Source organism: Scyliorhinus canicula, chromosome 8 (genome assembly GCF_902713615.1).
Source record: "Scyliorhinus canicula chromosome 8, sScyCan1.1, whole genome shotgun sequence".
Classification (NCBI taxonomy): Eukaryota; Metazoa; Chordata; class Chondrichthyes; order Carcharhiniformes; family Scyliorhinidae; genus Scyliorhinus; species Scyliorhinus canicula.
In genome coordinates, this window is record NC_052153.1 from 126,226,027 (window position 1) to 126,240,415 (window position 14,389).

Below are 14,389 nucleotides of genomic sequence, written 5' to 3' on the forward strand. Positions count from 1 at the left end.
GCCTTATTAACCACTTACTTTACCTGCTCTGCCATCTTCAGTGATTTGTGCACATGTACCCTCGGTCCCTCTGCTCATGCATGCCCTGCAGAATTGTATTCTTTATATTGTCTCTCCTTGATTGGATTGGATTGGATTTGTTTATTGTCATGTGTACCGAGGTACAGTGAAAAGTATTTTTCTGCAAGCAGCTCAACAGATCATTCAGTACATGGAAGAAAAGGGAATTAAACAAAATTCAAGAAAATACAAGAAGAACGAGTATAAGTTAAGTTAAAAGTGGATCTGTTGGGGAGAGCTTGCAGAGAGTCGCCTCGCTCCGGCGCCATCTTAAGAACTTGTTCTTAATAGAGGCCGGTTTAGCACACTGGGCTAAATCGCTAGCTTTTAAAGCCGATCAAGGCCGGCCAGCAGCACGGTTCAATTCCCATACCAGCCTCCCCAAACAGGTGCCGGAATGTGGCGACTAGGGGCTTTTCACAGTAACTTCATTTCATTTTTTCATTTAATCTTCCTATCAAAATAACACTTCACACTTCTCTGCATTAAATTTAACCTGCCAAGTGTCCATCCATTCCACCAGCCTGTCCATGTCCTCTTGAAGCCTATCATTATCCTTACAATTGGCCCTTCAAAGCTTTATGTAACCTGCAAATGTTGAAATTGCACACTGTCTTAAAGAACAAAGAACAATACAGCACAGGAACAGGCCCTTCGGCCCTCCAAGCCTGTACCGGTCATGATACCACCCAAAACCCTTAGCACTTTCTAGTGCTGTATCCCTCTATACCCATCCTATCCATGTGTTTGTCGAGATGCCTTTTGAACGCTGTTAATGTATCTGCTTGCACAACCTTCCCTGGCAATGCGTTCCAGGCACTCACCACCCACCTGTTTAAAAAAAAAAAAGCCTTGCACATCTCCTCTAAACTTTGCCTCACGGGCCTTAAACCTATGCCCCTTGGTGACTGACCCCTCCACCCTGGGAAGGAGTGCCTGACCATCCACTCTATCCATGCCCCTCATAATCCTGTAGACCTCTATCAGGCCACCCCTTAAACTCCATCATTCTAATGAAAACAGTACGAGTCTATTCAGCCTCTCCGCACAGCTAACAGCCTCCATACCAGGCAACATCCTGGTAAACCTCTTTTGCACCCTCTCCAAAGCTTCCACATCCTTCTGGTAGTGTACAACTGCAACATGACTTGCCAGTTTTTTGTTCTCAATGCCCCATCCAATGAAGGCAAACATTCCATATGCTTTCTTGACTACCTTGTCCACTAGTGTTGCCACTTTCAAACATCTGTGGACCTGCACGCCCAGATCTCTCTGACTTTCTATATTCCATCTATTTTCCATTTACGGTATATTTCTCTTCATGTTAGACCTACCAAAATGCATTACCTAACATTTGTCTGGATTAAACTCCATTTGCCATTTCCTTGCCCGAGTCTCCAACCTATCTGTGTCCTGCTGTATCCTCTGGCAATCCTCAACACTATCTGCCACTCCACCAACCTTGCTGTCATCCATAAACTTACTAATAGGACCAGCTGCATTTTCCTCCAAATCGTTTATGTACACTACAAACAACAGAGGCCCGAACACCGATCCCTGTGGAACACCACTAGTCACAACCTTCCATTCAGAAAAACACCCTTCTACTGCTACCCTTGCCTTCTGTGATCGAGCCAATTCTGTATCCATCTTGCCACTTCACTTCTGATCCCGTATGGCTTCACCTTTTGTACCAGTCTGCCATGAGGCTCCTTGTCAAATGCTTACCTGAAGTCCATGTCAACAACATCCACCATCCTCCCCATATCTTTCATCTTTGTCGCCTCTTCAAAAAGCTCCATCGTTAGTTAGGCATGACCACTCCTTCACAAAACCATGCTCTCTATCACTAATGAGTCCATTTGTTTCCAAATGAGTATAAATCCTGTCCCTGAGAAGTCTCTCCGATAATTTACCTACTACTGACGTGAGGCTCACTGGGACTGTATTTTCCTGCATTATCCCTGCTATCTTTCTTAAACAGCGGTACCACATTAGCTATTCTCCAGTTCTCTGGAATCTAACCTGTTGGCAATGAGGATACAAAGAGGTCAGTTAAGGCCCCAGAAAATTCCTCCCTTGCTTCTCTCAGTATTCTGGGGTAAATCCCATCTGGCCCAGGAGACTTATCTTTTAAAACACCCAATACCATCACTGTTTTGAAGTCAACATGACCCAGACTGTCCACACACCCTACCCAAGAATCATCTTCCACAAAGTCCTTTTTCTTTGGTGAATACTGATGCAAAGTATCATTTAGTACCTCGCCCATTTCCTCTGCTCAACACGTAGATTTCCCCCCACTGTCCTTAAGTGGTCCAATCCTTTCCCTGGCCACGCTCTTGCTTTTTACATATGAATAAAAAGCTTTGGGATTCACCTTAACCCTACTTGCCAAGGATTTTTCATGACCCCTCTTTTTTTGTAAATTTAGAGTACCCAATTATTTTTTTCCAATTAAGGTACAATTTAGCACGGCCAATCCACCTACCCTGCTCATCTTTGGGTTGTGGGGGAGAACCAACACAGACATGGGGAGAATGTGCAACCTCTACACGGATAGTGACTGGATTTGAACGCGGGCCCTCAGCACCACAGTCCCAGTGCTAACCACTGCACCACATCCCCCCCCCCCCCCCCCCCCCCCCCGGCCCTCTGAATTTCCCGCCTAAGTATCTTCCTGCTTTCTTTATACTACTCGAATGTTTCGACTGCCCCATCCTTCTGTACAAAAGCCTCCTTTTTCTTTTTGATGAGGTTCACAATATCCCTCATTATCCAAGGCTCCCTAAACTTCCCATACTTCTCCTTCATCCTCTCAGGAACGTGACTTTCCTGAATGCTAATCAACTGTCGCTTGAAAGACTCCCACATGTCCGATGCCGCACCCAATCTAAATTCTTCAATTCCTATCTAATGTTATTGTAATTTGCTATTCCCCAGTTTCCCCTTAACGCTAGGGTTACCTTCATCCCTATCCAAAAGTACCCTAAAACTTACGGAATTGTGGTCACTACTCCCAAAATGTTCCCCTACTGAAACCTCAACCACCTGTCCAGACTCATCCCCCAATAACAGACCCAGTACTGTCCCTTCCCTAGTTGAACTGTCTACATATTGCATCAAGAAGCCTTCCTGGATGCACCTTATAAACTCTGCCCCAAACAAAGCCCCGAGCACGAAGTGAGTCCCAGTCAATATAGGGGAAGTGAAAATCGCCTACCACAACAACCCTGTTACTGTTGCACCTTCCAAAATCTCACTACCTGTCTGCTCCTTTATCTCTCGCTGGTAGTTGGAGGGGCCTGTAATAAACCCCCCAACATTGTGAATGACCCCTTCTTTTTCCTGAGCTCTATCCAGATTGCCTCATTGTATGAGCCCTCCAAGATGTTCTCTAGCAGTACGGCTATAATATTCTCCTGAACCAGTAATGCTACTCCCCCGCCCGTTTACATCTCCTCTAACTCTCCTGAAGCATCTATATCCTCCAAACTGCTGGCAATCCTGTCCTTCCTTTAACCACATTTCTGTGATAGCCACAACATCAGAGTTCCAAGTACTGATAAATGCTCTGAGTTCATCTGCCTTACCCGCTATACGTCGGGCGTTGAAACAAATACGCGTCAAACCACTGCATTTGAGCAGACAGGTCAATGTTCTCTTATTTTTGTTCTCTATTTCCCCTTCAGTTATAACACCATCTAAGCTATCTCTCTGGTTCCCACCTTCCTGCCTTACTAGTTTAACTCCTCCCGAGTGACTTTAGCAAACCTCCCAGCCAGGATATTGGTGCCCCTCTGTTTAGATGCAAACAATCCTTCTTGTTCAGGTCCCACCTGCCCTGGAAGAGATCCCAGTAGTCCAGAAATCTGAAACCCTCCCTACTGCACCACCAGTTTAGCCACGTATTTAGCTGCATTATCCTCCTATTTCTAGCTTGGCACGTGGCACAGGGAGTAATCCTGAGATTACAACCCTAGAAGTCCTGTTTTTTAGCTTGCTGCCTAACTCCCTGAACTCCTCCTGCTGGACCTCATCACTCTTCCTGCCTATGCTGTTAGTACTACGACCTCTGGATGTTCATCCTCCCCCTTCAGATGTCCTGTGTTCGTTTAAAAACGTTCTTGACCCTGGCATCAGGGAGGCAACATACCATCCTGGAGTCTCTTTCACATCCGCAGAAGCGCCTATGTGTGCCCTCTGCTATAGAGTCCCCCATAACTCTCACTCTCTTGCACTTTGCCCTCCCCTGCTGAGCAACAGAGCCAGTTGTGTTACCACTGTTCTGGCTGCTGTTGTTTTCCCCTGATAGGCTATTCCCACCAATTGTGTCCAAAGTGGTCTACTTGTTCGAGAGGGATAGCCACACTGCCTGCCCTTTCTCATGGTTACCCATCTTGTCGGCCTGCAACTTGGGTGTGACCACGTCTCTGTAACTCCTGTCTCTGACGGTTTCCCTCCACCTGCATGCTCCTAAGTGCATCCGGCTGCTGCTCCAGCTGAACCACGTGGTCTGTGAGGAGCTGCCATCGGTTACAATTCCTACCGACGTAGACGACCAGAACGCTGGAAGCATCACAAATCTCCCACATCTCACGGTTAGAGCACTGCACCCTGCTGAATGACATTTAAGCACGAGTTAATTAATTTAAAATAAATACTTAAATTGTTATTAGATTAAGGTACAATTAACTATATGGTCCCTGGTGCTAGAAGCTTGCTGTAAAATTAAATGCTAAATACTAATCTCTGCCATCTGGTTTAGTTACTCCTCTACCTAGTTAATTAATTATTTTTTTCAAATTTAACAGATTCCCTACCAGATAATCAGATCACAGCTTTACTGTGATGTCACTTCTCAGTTTTTCCCCACCCACGATTTGAAAATAGAGACATACAGTACCACTTACCTTCCCAGACTGCACTCTGAATTTCTCCCGCTCAGCTCCGCTCCCGATATGAAGGGCTTAATAACAATCTTTATTGTCACAAGTAGGCTTACATTAACACTGCAATGAAGTTACTGTGAAAAGCGCTTAGTGGCCACATTCCGGCACCTGTTCAGGTACACAGGGAGAATTCAGAATGTCCAATTCACCTAACAGCACGCCTTTTTTTGGGGCTTGTGGGAGGAAACCGGAGGAAACCCACCCAGACACAGGGAGAATGTGCAGACTCCACACAGACAGTGACCCAAGCCGGGAATTGAACCTGGGACCCTGGCGCTCTGAAGCAACAGTGCTACCCACTGCTACAGTGCTACCCGCCTTACCTGCTACTCACCAATCAGCTCGCTCCCATGTAGTCACCTGCAGCAGGACAAGGCCACTCACTGGAAATTTGAGTGGAACAAATCAAGGGGTAAAAAGCACCTTCTCCCACCCAGCCTCGAATTCCCACCTTGCTTCAAATTCTTAGCCCCCAAACTCATTCTTCGATGTGCCTCACTCTCTAGAACATAGAACAGTACAGTACCGAACAGGCCCTTCGGCCCTCGATGTTGTGCCGAGCAATGATCACCCTACTCAAACCCACGTATCCACCCTATACCCGTAACGCAACAACCCCCCCCTTAACCTTACTTTTTAGGACACTACGGGCAATTTAGCATGGCCAATCCACCTAACCCGCACATCTTTGGACTGTGGGAGGAAACCGGAGCACCCGGAGGAAACCCACGCACACACTGGGAGGACGTGCAGACTCCGCACAGACAGTGACCCAGCCGGGAATCGAACCTGGGACCCTGGAGCTGTGAAGCATTTATGCTAACCACCATGCTACCGTGCTGCCCTGTATGTGTCCACTGTATCTCTGTATGTGTCCACTGGCTCGCTGGTAGTACTCACTGGGAGTGAGCTTCGAATCTCCTCCATAAATAGGCTTGAAATGACTCCCATACCTGGTAACAATTCAATTCCCACCTAATTTCAAATTCGCAGCTCTCAAACTCACTCTTCGATGTGTCTCTCTCTGGATGTGTCCGCTGGCTCACTGGGAGTGCTCACTCAAAGCAAATGTCAAGGTCAAATACAAAACATGGTAATAATGCAACAAAAGAGCAAATTCCTCAACTATTAAATAATTATCGACCACAGGGAAATAAAATTTTGGGCAGTAAACTTCCTGCTTGGGAAAATAGGAATGCTGCCTGGACCTGGCTGTTAAAGGGTATGGGAGCAGAGCTGTGCTGTATAATCACTAAAAGGCAGCAATCGCCATCTGATTTTTTTCATCACGTTATCTTGTGTTGCCCATCTCTGGAAGACTGGAAATTGCCAAATGAATAATTAACAAATAAAAGTAAAATATTGCCAATGCTGCAGGTTGGAAACGATAGGAAGTAATGGAGCATCTCGGGCGGTCTGGCAGCATCTATGGAGAGATAAAGAGTTAATGTTTCGAGTCCAATATGACTTCAGAACTGGAATCCAGTTCCAAAGAAAATTCATATTGGTCACAAATAATTAACAATCTCACTCGCAGGATCATCACAACAAGGATATGTCCGACTGAGTGGAAGCAATTCTTATATCTTACCTCTTGGGTCTGGTGTTGCATATGATTCCCCCCACCCCTCCATGCACACTTTATTCTCTTTCATATCAGGATGCAGGCTTTTGGGATGGATGTGACAATGAAACAACTTCTTTTCTATCCCACCATTACTCATTTTGCCCCACTTCTTCACTCCATCTTACCTCTTCACATTCCCATTACTCACCTCACTATCCCCTCCTATCACTTGCCCATACCTTTTAAATACTTAAGCTAACATCAAACAACCTAAACGTTATAATTTAAGCAGTTTTCCCTGCATTTTAGTTCTTTAGCAGTTTACAAAAGCGAAAGTGAGCAGTTAATGTATACTAATTTGCAATGATCATTTATTGCTGTCTTCATTTCATAGGAACAATAGCGTTATTCTTGCTGATGAAATGGGTCTTGGGAAAACCATACAAACCATCTCCTTCCTCAGCTACGTGTTCCACGAGCACCAGCTTTATGGTCCTTTTCTATTAGTAGTTCCGCTCTCAACACTCACTTCCTGGCAACGAGAAATTGAGATGTGGGCGCCTGAAATGAACGTCGTAGTTTACGTGGGGGACATCAGTAGCCGTAATATGGTAAATTTCAATTTGATGTTATTTTATGCTACATCCAGCAGCTAGACTACTTAGTCTTAAATAGATACAGCCTAACGTTAACTGCATTTTCTGAAATACATAGTCAGTTTAAAATGATACATATCTGATATTGTATGAGTAGAGTTGCAGAAAATCCATTTAATTAATGTAAATTTGTACGGCAAATCAATATCCGGTGGGACAATGTCTTGAATCCCTAACAATTTCATTCAGAAACCATTTGCAGTTACATAGTACCTTTAGTTAAATGTCCCAAAATGCTTGAAAGGAACATTATCAAACAAAATTTTACACCAAAGCACATAAGGAGACATCACATTCTAAGGATGCATTGAAGATGGTAAGAAACACGAAGAGTTCAAGGAGGGAATTCAAGAGTTTACTGCCTTGGCAGCTGAAGGGGTTGATTAATATTGAGGATGAACAAGAGGTCAGAAAAAGAGATATCTTGGAGGGTTATGCCCTGGCAGAGATTACAAAGAGAGGGAGGGCTGGACCGTGGCGGGATTTGAAAACTAGGGTGAGAATTTAAAAATCAAGGCATGATTGAATTGGGAGCCAAATGTATGTCAGTAAGAACGAGTAATGAATGAACAGAATTTATTGTGAGTTAGAAAATATAGGCAGTAGAATATTGGATGACCTCAAGTTTACAGAGGGTTTAATATGGCATGCTGACCAGAGTGTGTTGGGATAATCAAGTCCTGGAAGAAAGACATGGATGAGGAGTTCAGAAACAGACAAGCTGAGTGAGGACAGAGTTGTGCAATGTTATGGAGTTGGAAATAGGCACTCTTAGTAGTGGTGTAGATATGTAGTTGGAAGCTCAACTCGGGGTCAAACATGACAAGTTTGCGGACAGCCTGTTTCAGTCTAAGGTAGTTGCCAGGAAGAGGGGTGGAGTTTGTGATGGGAATCAAAGATATTTAGATGGGGGGGATAATGTCTGCTCATTCAGCACTGGACATTGAACAATCAGTGCAACATTTTAGAAGCGGTAGAGAAGTGGTGGTGGTAGGGAATAGTTGGGTGTTGTCAGTGTGTCTATGAAAACTAGCAGTTATTGAATGATGTTCTGAAGGGGCAGCATGCAGATGAGAAATAGCTGAGGTTCAATGATAAATTCTTGGCTTCAGCAGAGGTAATAATGCAGCAGTGGGTAGAGTAATTATTGCAACTAATCCTCTGGTTATGATGGAATAGATAAGAGTGGAACTAGGCAAGTGCTGTCCCACCAGATTGGAATAGCAGAGGAGAGGCATTGGAGAAGGATGTTGTGGTCAGCCATGTCGAATGCTGCAGACAAGTCACTAATGATGTGATATAGTTTACCTTTGTCACTCCCACACATGGTGTCACTTTTGACTTCAAGACGAGCAGTTTTGGTACTGTGGCATGAGTAAAAACCTGTTGGAATTCATACTCGAGTCTTCCAAAAGCTGTGTTTGGGAAATGACGGTGTGTTCACGGTCTTGGGAGAGAAAAGTGATTCGTGATGAGATTGTAGTTTGCAAGGAAAAGAGTCAAAAAGCTTTTTTTTAAGGAGAGGAATGAAAGCAGCTGATTTGAAAGAGAAGTACCTGATGGGATGCAACCATTAATACTACCAGCTAAAATGGGAACTACAAGGGAAGTTAGGTGGTTACCAGTTTAATGGGTTGTTGAGGCAGCAGGAGGTGGGTCTCATGAACTCTGAGAAAACTTGAGAAAGATGGGAATTCAAGGTTGGGGCAGGGATACCTTAACAGGAAGTTGGGCCAGGTGGGTAAGGATAAGGGAGGAATTGAAGTGACAGAGGCAGCTGATCTGATGGTCTCGATCTTTGGGATAAACAAGTTCATGAGCTCCTCACAATTATTGGAAGTGAGGGTTTGGGCAGTGAAAGTGTGGTTTAAACAGGTGGTTTGTAGTAGTGAGAAGAAGCAAGGAATAGTGAGCAGCTTCAGCAGATGAGAAATAGTGGCTTCATGTGGTTCAGTTAGATCTGGTGCAAATGGCTACAACAGTGTTTTGGTGTGCTAAAAGTTACTTTATGGAGATTGTTATAAGATTGTTCTAAGGCTGAAAATGATCCTCAGCACCACCAGCCATGCAATTTCCTAGAAGAAACAAAAAAATGCAGGGTGAATCGGAGAATTTCTCTCCACCCCCAATTCAGTCCAGGAAAGTGCATTGACCATGTATACATGAACAATCCAGCCAACAACCATTCCAACACCACTTTTAAAACATGAAAAAGTGAGCACATTCCACACGAGCTGTGACACATTCCAGACTCTCGCTACTTTCTTGGAACAAAACAGCCTATACTTTTGTCTTGGATAGTTTAAATACATGTCCCCTAATCCTTTTCAATTCATCAATGTGAAATAGTCTATCAATAAACATGCAATTTTAGCCGTCGATTATTATAAATTTGTTCTCCTATTAGATAAGAACATATGAATGGATGCATCCTCAGACTAAGCGGTTAAAATTCAACATTTTGCTGACAACGTATGAGATTTTGCTGAAGGACAAGGTGAGAATGCAATCAGCTGTATGGTTGTTTTATTAAAAAGTCGAAATCATCACAAAAGAATATTTTCAATGCCAAGGCTTCACAGTGCGCTCACCCCAGCGACTTCTTTAATAATGTGCCACAGAGTTTAAATCCTTCATATTTGTACATATTTTGTTTTCTCAAATTATTGATGTTAACCTGATGAATCCATTTGGCATGCATGACTATATTAATATTCAAGGACATCTCTAAGATGACACTAGGTTCAAAAATGCAGTCAATAGTATTGAATGTTAATAATAGAAAGTGATGTGACTTTTAAAAAAAATTGAGAGCTAATGACCATTAAAACAGACTTGTCCGATGAGGTCCAGGTGGTTAGATTTACGGAATATTTTTAAATATCTTTGAATATTGTCAAAAAATAATTTCTGCTGGTCTCCGAATACCAAGTTTCCCAGTTTTGCAGCGACAAGTAGCAAAGTAAATACGTGGTGTATTTGAATGAGACCAAAATGCTGGAATTATTCAGCAAATTTTGTAGCATCTGCAGAGAGAGAAGTAAATTTTTCAGGGCATTGACCAGAAATGTTGAAAGACCATTGCTCTGAAATGTTAACTCTTTCTTCACAGATGCTGTCTAATCTTTTAGGCATTTCCAGCGATTTGTTTTTATTTCTGGTTTGCAACATCTGTTTTTGCTTTGCTTTCCATCTATGAAACATGATTCATAGTGTAGCTAGCACTGATCATATAGCATATTCAGCACACAAGAGTAAAGACTGCTCACTAACCATGCAGTTTCATTCAGAGGCCACATAGTCGCTATGGGAAAATAGGAAGTCACATGGTAGTAAAGGATATGCTTCAGATTGCAAGACGTTTTTGGGACAAGATTAACAAAAGTCCCGCTTTAAACTTAATAATATTTAAACTTTGGGAAAGAGGTATGATGGTTAAATGGATAAACACATCCTAGTGTGGTAGCCACTTTCACTGCTGTGGAAGGTCCAAGATTTGGGTCCATTTGTTAAGTTAACAAAATTCCTGGAGTAAGAGAGGAAAATTGGTTGTTACCAAATGAGCTCTGTTCGAAACTGCTTAAATAAGTATGTTATGTAAGATCAGGATTTGGCTGAGCTCTGAGAGCCCTGTATATAATAGCTGTCGGGCATTGCCTCAGATGCTGCAAAAAGTGCTGGCAGAGCTACAGGTAGACTACCAGCCTTTGCAACTATATGCTAGCATGAGTCTCTGGAATCTACAGTTCTGTAGTTTCAATGTTGAGTTTTTAGTCCTTTGAATAGAAACAATTCAACACTGAGTGTTTGGAAAATCCATTCCAGGATTTTGAACCGTATCCAGGTAAAAGTTCAAAATGTGACACATGTCAGTGTAGATTTAAAATATTTTTAAGTCTTTGACGTTTTGTTTCAGTCATTCCTTGGAGGTGTAAACTGGACTTTCATTGGAGTGGACGAAGCCCATCGCCTGAAGAATGATGACTCTCTCCTTTATAAATCCATGATGGACTTTAAGTCGAATCACAGGCTGCTCATAACAGGGACTCCACTCCAAAACTCACTCAAAGAACTCTGGTCCCTCCTTCACTTCATCATGCCAGAGAAGTAAGTGTGACTAAGAATTTGGCTTTGAAAATTCAGAGGAGCTGAAATATAGAGATGAAGTTGTGTTGCAACAATAAGGTTTTACTTTTAAGAAAATATCTTAACTCAAGGGGCGTGTTCAATGTTGCAGTCAACATTTATGTCAACCAGCGTCACTAAAACGATGGCTGGTCATTATTGCGTTGCTGCTTTGTGGGATGTTGCTGAAAGTAAATTATGTGCTGTGTTTTTCCTACATTACAACACATCAAGAGTACTTCATTGGCTGTAAAACAGTTTGAGGCATCCCGATGAAAGTTGTGAAAAGTTTTATAAATGTTTGGGGTCTTTCTTTTACAAGAAAAAAATTAAGTTCAGATTTTTTTTTTTGCTCTACTCTTCGATCTCTAGCTCTTCACTATTTCTCCGCTTTCTTGATTTCTCATAGTTCTGTGGTCCATTTAAGCTTTTGCTTAACCCAGTTGACTGAACAACAACATTTTGTATCATTATTATGCTAATTCTTCTCCATTTAAAGTTAATTTAAGACCTTGATGCTTTATTTGATAGACTGTAGTGTTTAAAACTATTTTTATGGGACGTGTGCAAGTCTGTCTTTTTACTTGTTAATTTCAGTAAATACATAACTTTTAATTCTGTTGTCAGGTTAAATTAGTTTCTGCTAACTTTTGCTGCCTTATTCTTGGCTACTCCAGTTTCTGCAGGATCAGAGTACAAAAGTAATGGTCTGTTATTTCACAAAATTATAACTGAGGAATAGAAGAGCTCATCAGTTGTGAGGCAGAACCTGCACTTAATAAGTTGGTCCCATATGTAATTATTATGTACTACAGTCATGCTAAAAGTTAACAGTTTAATCCATTTCAATTTGTCGACAAGCCAGTTAGTATTTCATGCATTTGGAAATCCAAGTGCCGTCTCCTACTAGGGGCTGTTTAGCACAGAGCTAAATCGCTGGCTTTGAAAGCAGACCAAGCAGGCCAGCAGCACGGTTCGATTCCCGTAACAGCCTCCCCGAACAGGCGCCGGAATGTGGCGACTAGGGGCTTTTCACAGTAACTTCATTGAAGCCTACTCATAACAATAAGCAATTTTCATTTCATTTCATTTCATACCTCTGAGAAACTTCTATAGCTTTATTTTGTTCCTAGCAAATGATCATAGAAAAAAATGTTAGAAGCTATTATTAAAGATATTATAAGAGGGCACTTCCATAAATGCAAGGTAATCGGCCAGAGTCAGCATAGTTTAGTGAGATGGAAATCATATTTAACCAATTTTTTGGAGTTTTTTTGAGAAGTAACAGACGCTGTGGATAAAGGGGAACTGATGAATGTACTGTCACAAAACAATATAGATAGCCTGTGTGTGTGGGCAAAGAACTGGCAAATGAAGATTAATGTGGGAAAATGTTGGTTTGTCCATTTTGGCAGGAATATTATTATTCTTCTAATAATTTTGTATTGTCACAAGCATGAAGTTACTGTGAAAAGCCCCTTGTCGCCACATTCCGGCGCCTGTTCGGGTAAGCTGGTACGGTATTGAACCCGTACTGCTGGCATAGTTCTGCATTACAAACCAGCTGTCTAGCCCACTGAGCGAAACCAGCCCTTTTAAAAAAAAGCATAGCTAAATGGTGAGAGGGTGCAGAGGGATCTGGGTGTATGCACAAAAGGCACGTATGCAGGTACAGCAAGCGATTAGAAAAGCTAATAGAATGTTATTATTATGAGGCAATTGGTTGCAGGAAAAATTGGAAAATTATGCTTAAGTTGTACAGGGCATTAGTGAGACTATGTCTGCAGTACTCTGTACATGATTGATCTCCAATTTAAGGAAATGATGTAAATGCATTGGAAGCAGTTCAGGGAAGGGTTACTAGAATAATACCTGGAACAGGCGGGTTGACTTATGAGAAAAGGTTAGACAGGCTAGGTTTGTATCCACTGGAGTTTAGAAGATGAAGAGGTGGCTTGACTGAAACATATAAGATCCTGAGGGGAGTTGGCTTTTCAGCCATTTAAGACAGAAATGAGGAAGCATTTTTTCTCTGAGGGTTGTGAGACTTTGGAATTCTCTTCCTCAAAAGTTGGTTGAAGCAGATTCTTTGAATATCTTTTAAGGCAGAGAAGAGGGTGAAAGTTTCTCAGAGGTACACAGCAACATAGGAATTAGAAGCAGAAGTAGGCAATTCAGTCCTTTGAGTCTGCTTTGCAATTCAATCTGATCATGGCTGATCTCTTCCTGGTCTCACATCCGCCTCCCTACCTGTTTCCCATATCCCTTTATAACCCGTAAATAAATCTATCTCCCTCTTGAAACTATTTAATAATTTAGACTCTACCGCACTACGGGGCAGCGAGTTCCACAAATTCACCACCCTCTGCGAGACGTAGTTCCTCCTCATCTCAGTTTTAAATCTAGAAAATGGGGAGGGAAGGGTAAAACTACGAGATGTATAATGGTTAATGGAAACAAGAGCAGCAGGTCAGCATGTGAGGAGAAGGCAGAGGATAATAAAATGATCAGGAAAGGGCCAGTTGACTACAGAGGGGTACAAAAACATAAACAATCAGAATGTAAGGTGACTGAGGGAGTGAAAGTTGGGAATGAGGCTGAGTGTTATCAGAGATTAATGAAGGAGGTCAGAATATGTGAAAAGCGTAGTGCGCAATAAAATCCTGCAAGGGAAAGACAAATCAGTAAGACATATATTTTAAAAACCTTGTACCTAAATACACACAATATTCGGAATAAGGTCAATGAGCTGATGGCACAAATAGAGACAAATGGGTATGATTTGGTGGGGATCACTGAAACATGGTTGCAGGAGAACCGGGACTGGGAGTTAAATGTCCAAGGCTAAGTATTTCGGAAGGATGGACAGAATTGTAAAGGAGTTGCGTTATTCGTTAAAGATTACATCAAGACTGTATTAAGAAATTATGTTGAATCAATATGGGTGGAATTTTTTTTTTTTAAAACGGAAAAGCTTCTTGGTACGAGTAATTTATTGGCCCCGAACAATACTTCCAAATTGGGCATAG

The 14,389-nt window shown here is 42.3% G+C and overlaps 1 protein-coding gene across 4 annotated transcripts in view; it reads left to right on the top strand.

The window, feature by feature from the left end:
- chd1 (chromodomain helicase DNA binding protein 1) overlaps positions 1-14,389 on the top strand; it is a 258,853-nt gene that overhangs the window by 168,986 nt on the left and 75,478 nt on the right. For all 4 annotated transcript variants that reach the window (XM_038805193.1, XM_038805194.1, XM_038805195.1 and 1 more), the window contains 3 exons: positions 6,974-7,190; positions 9,643-9,732; positions 11,152-11,342. In XM_038805193.1, coding sequence (XP_038661121.1) covers positions 6,974-7,190; positions 9,643-9,732; positions 11,152-11,342 — 498 coding nt within the window. The remainder of the gene's footprint in view (positions 1-6,973; positions 7,191-9,642; positions 9,733-11,151; positions 11,343-14,389) is intronic.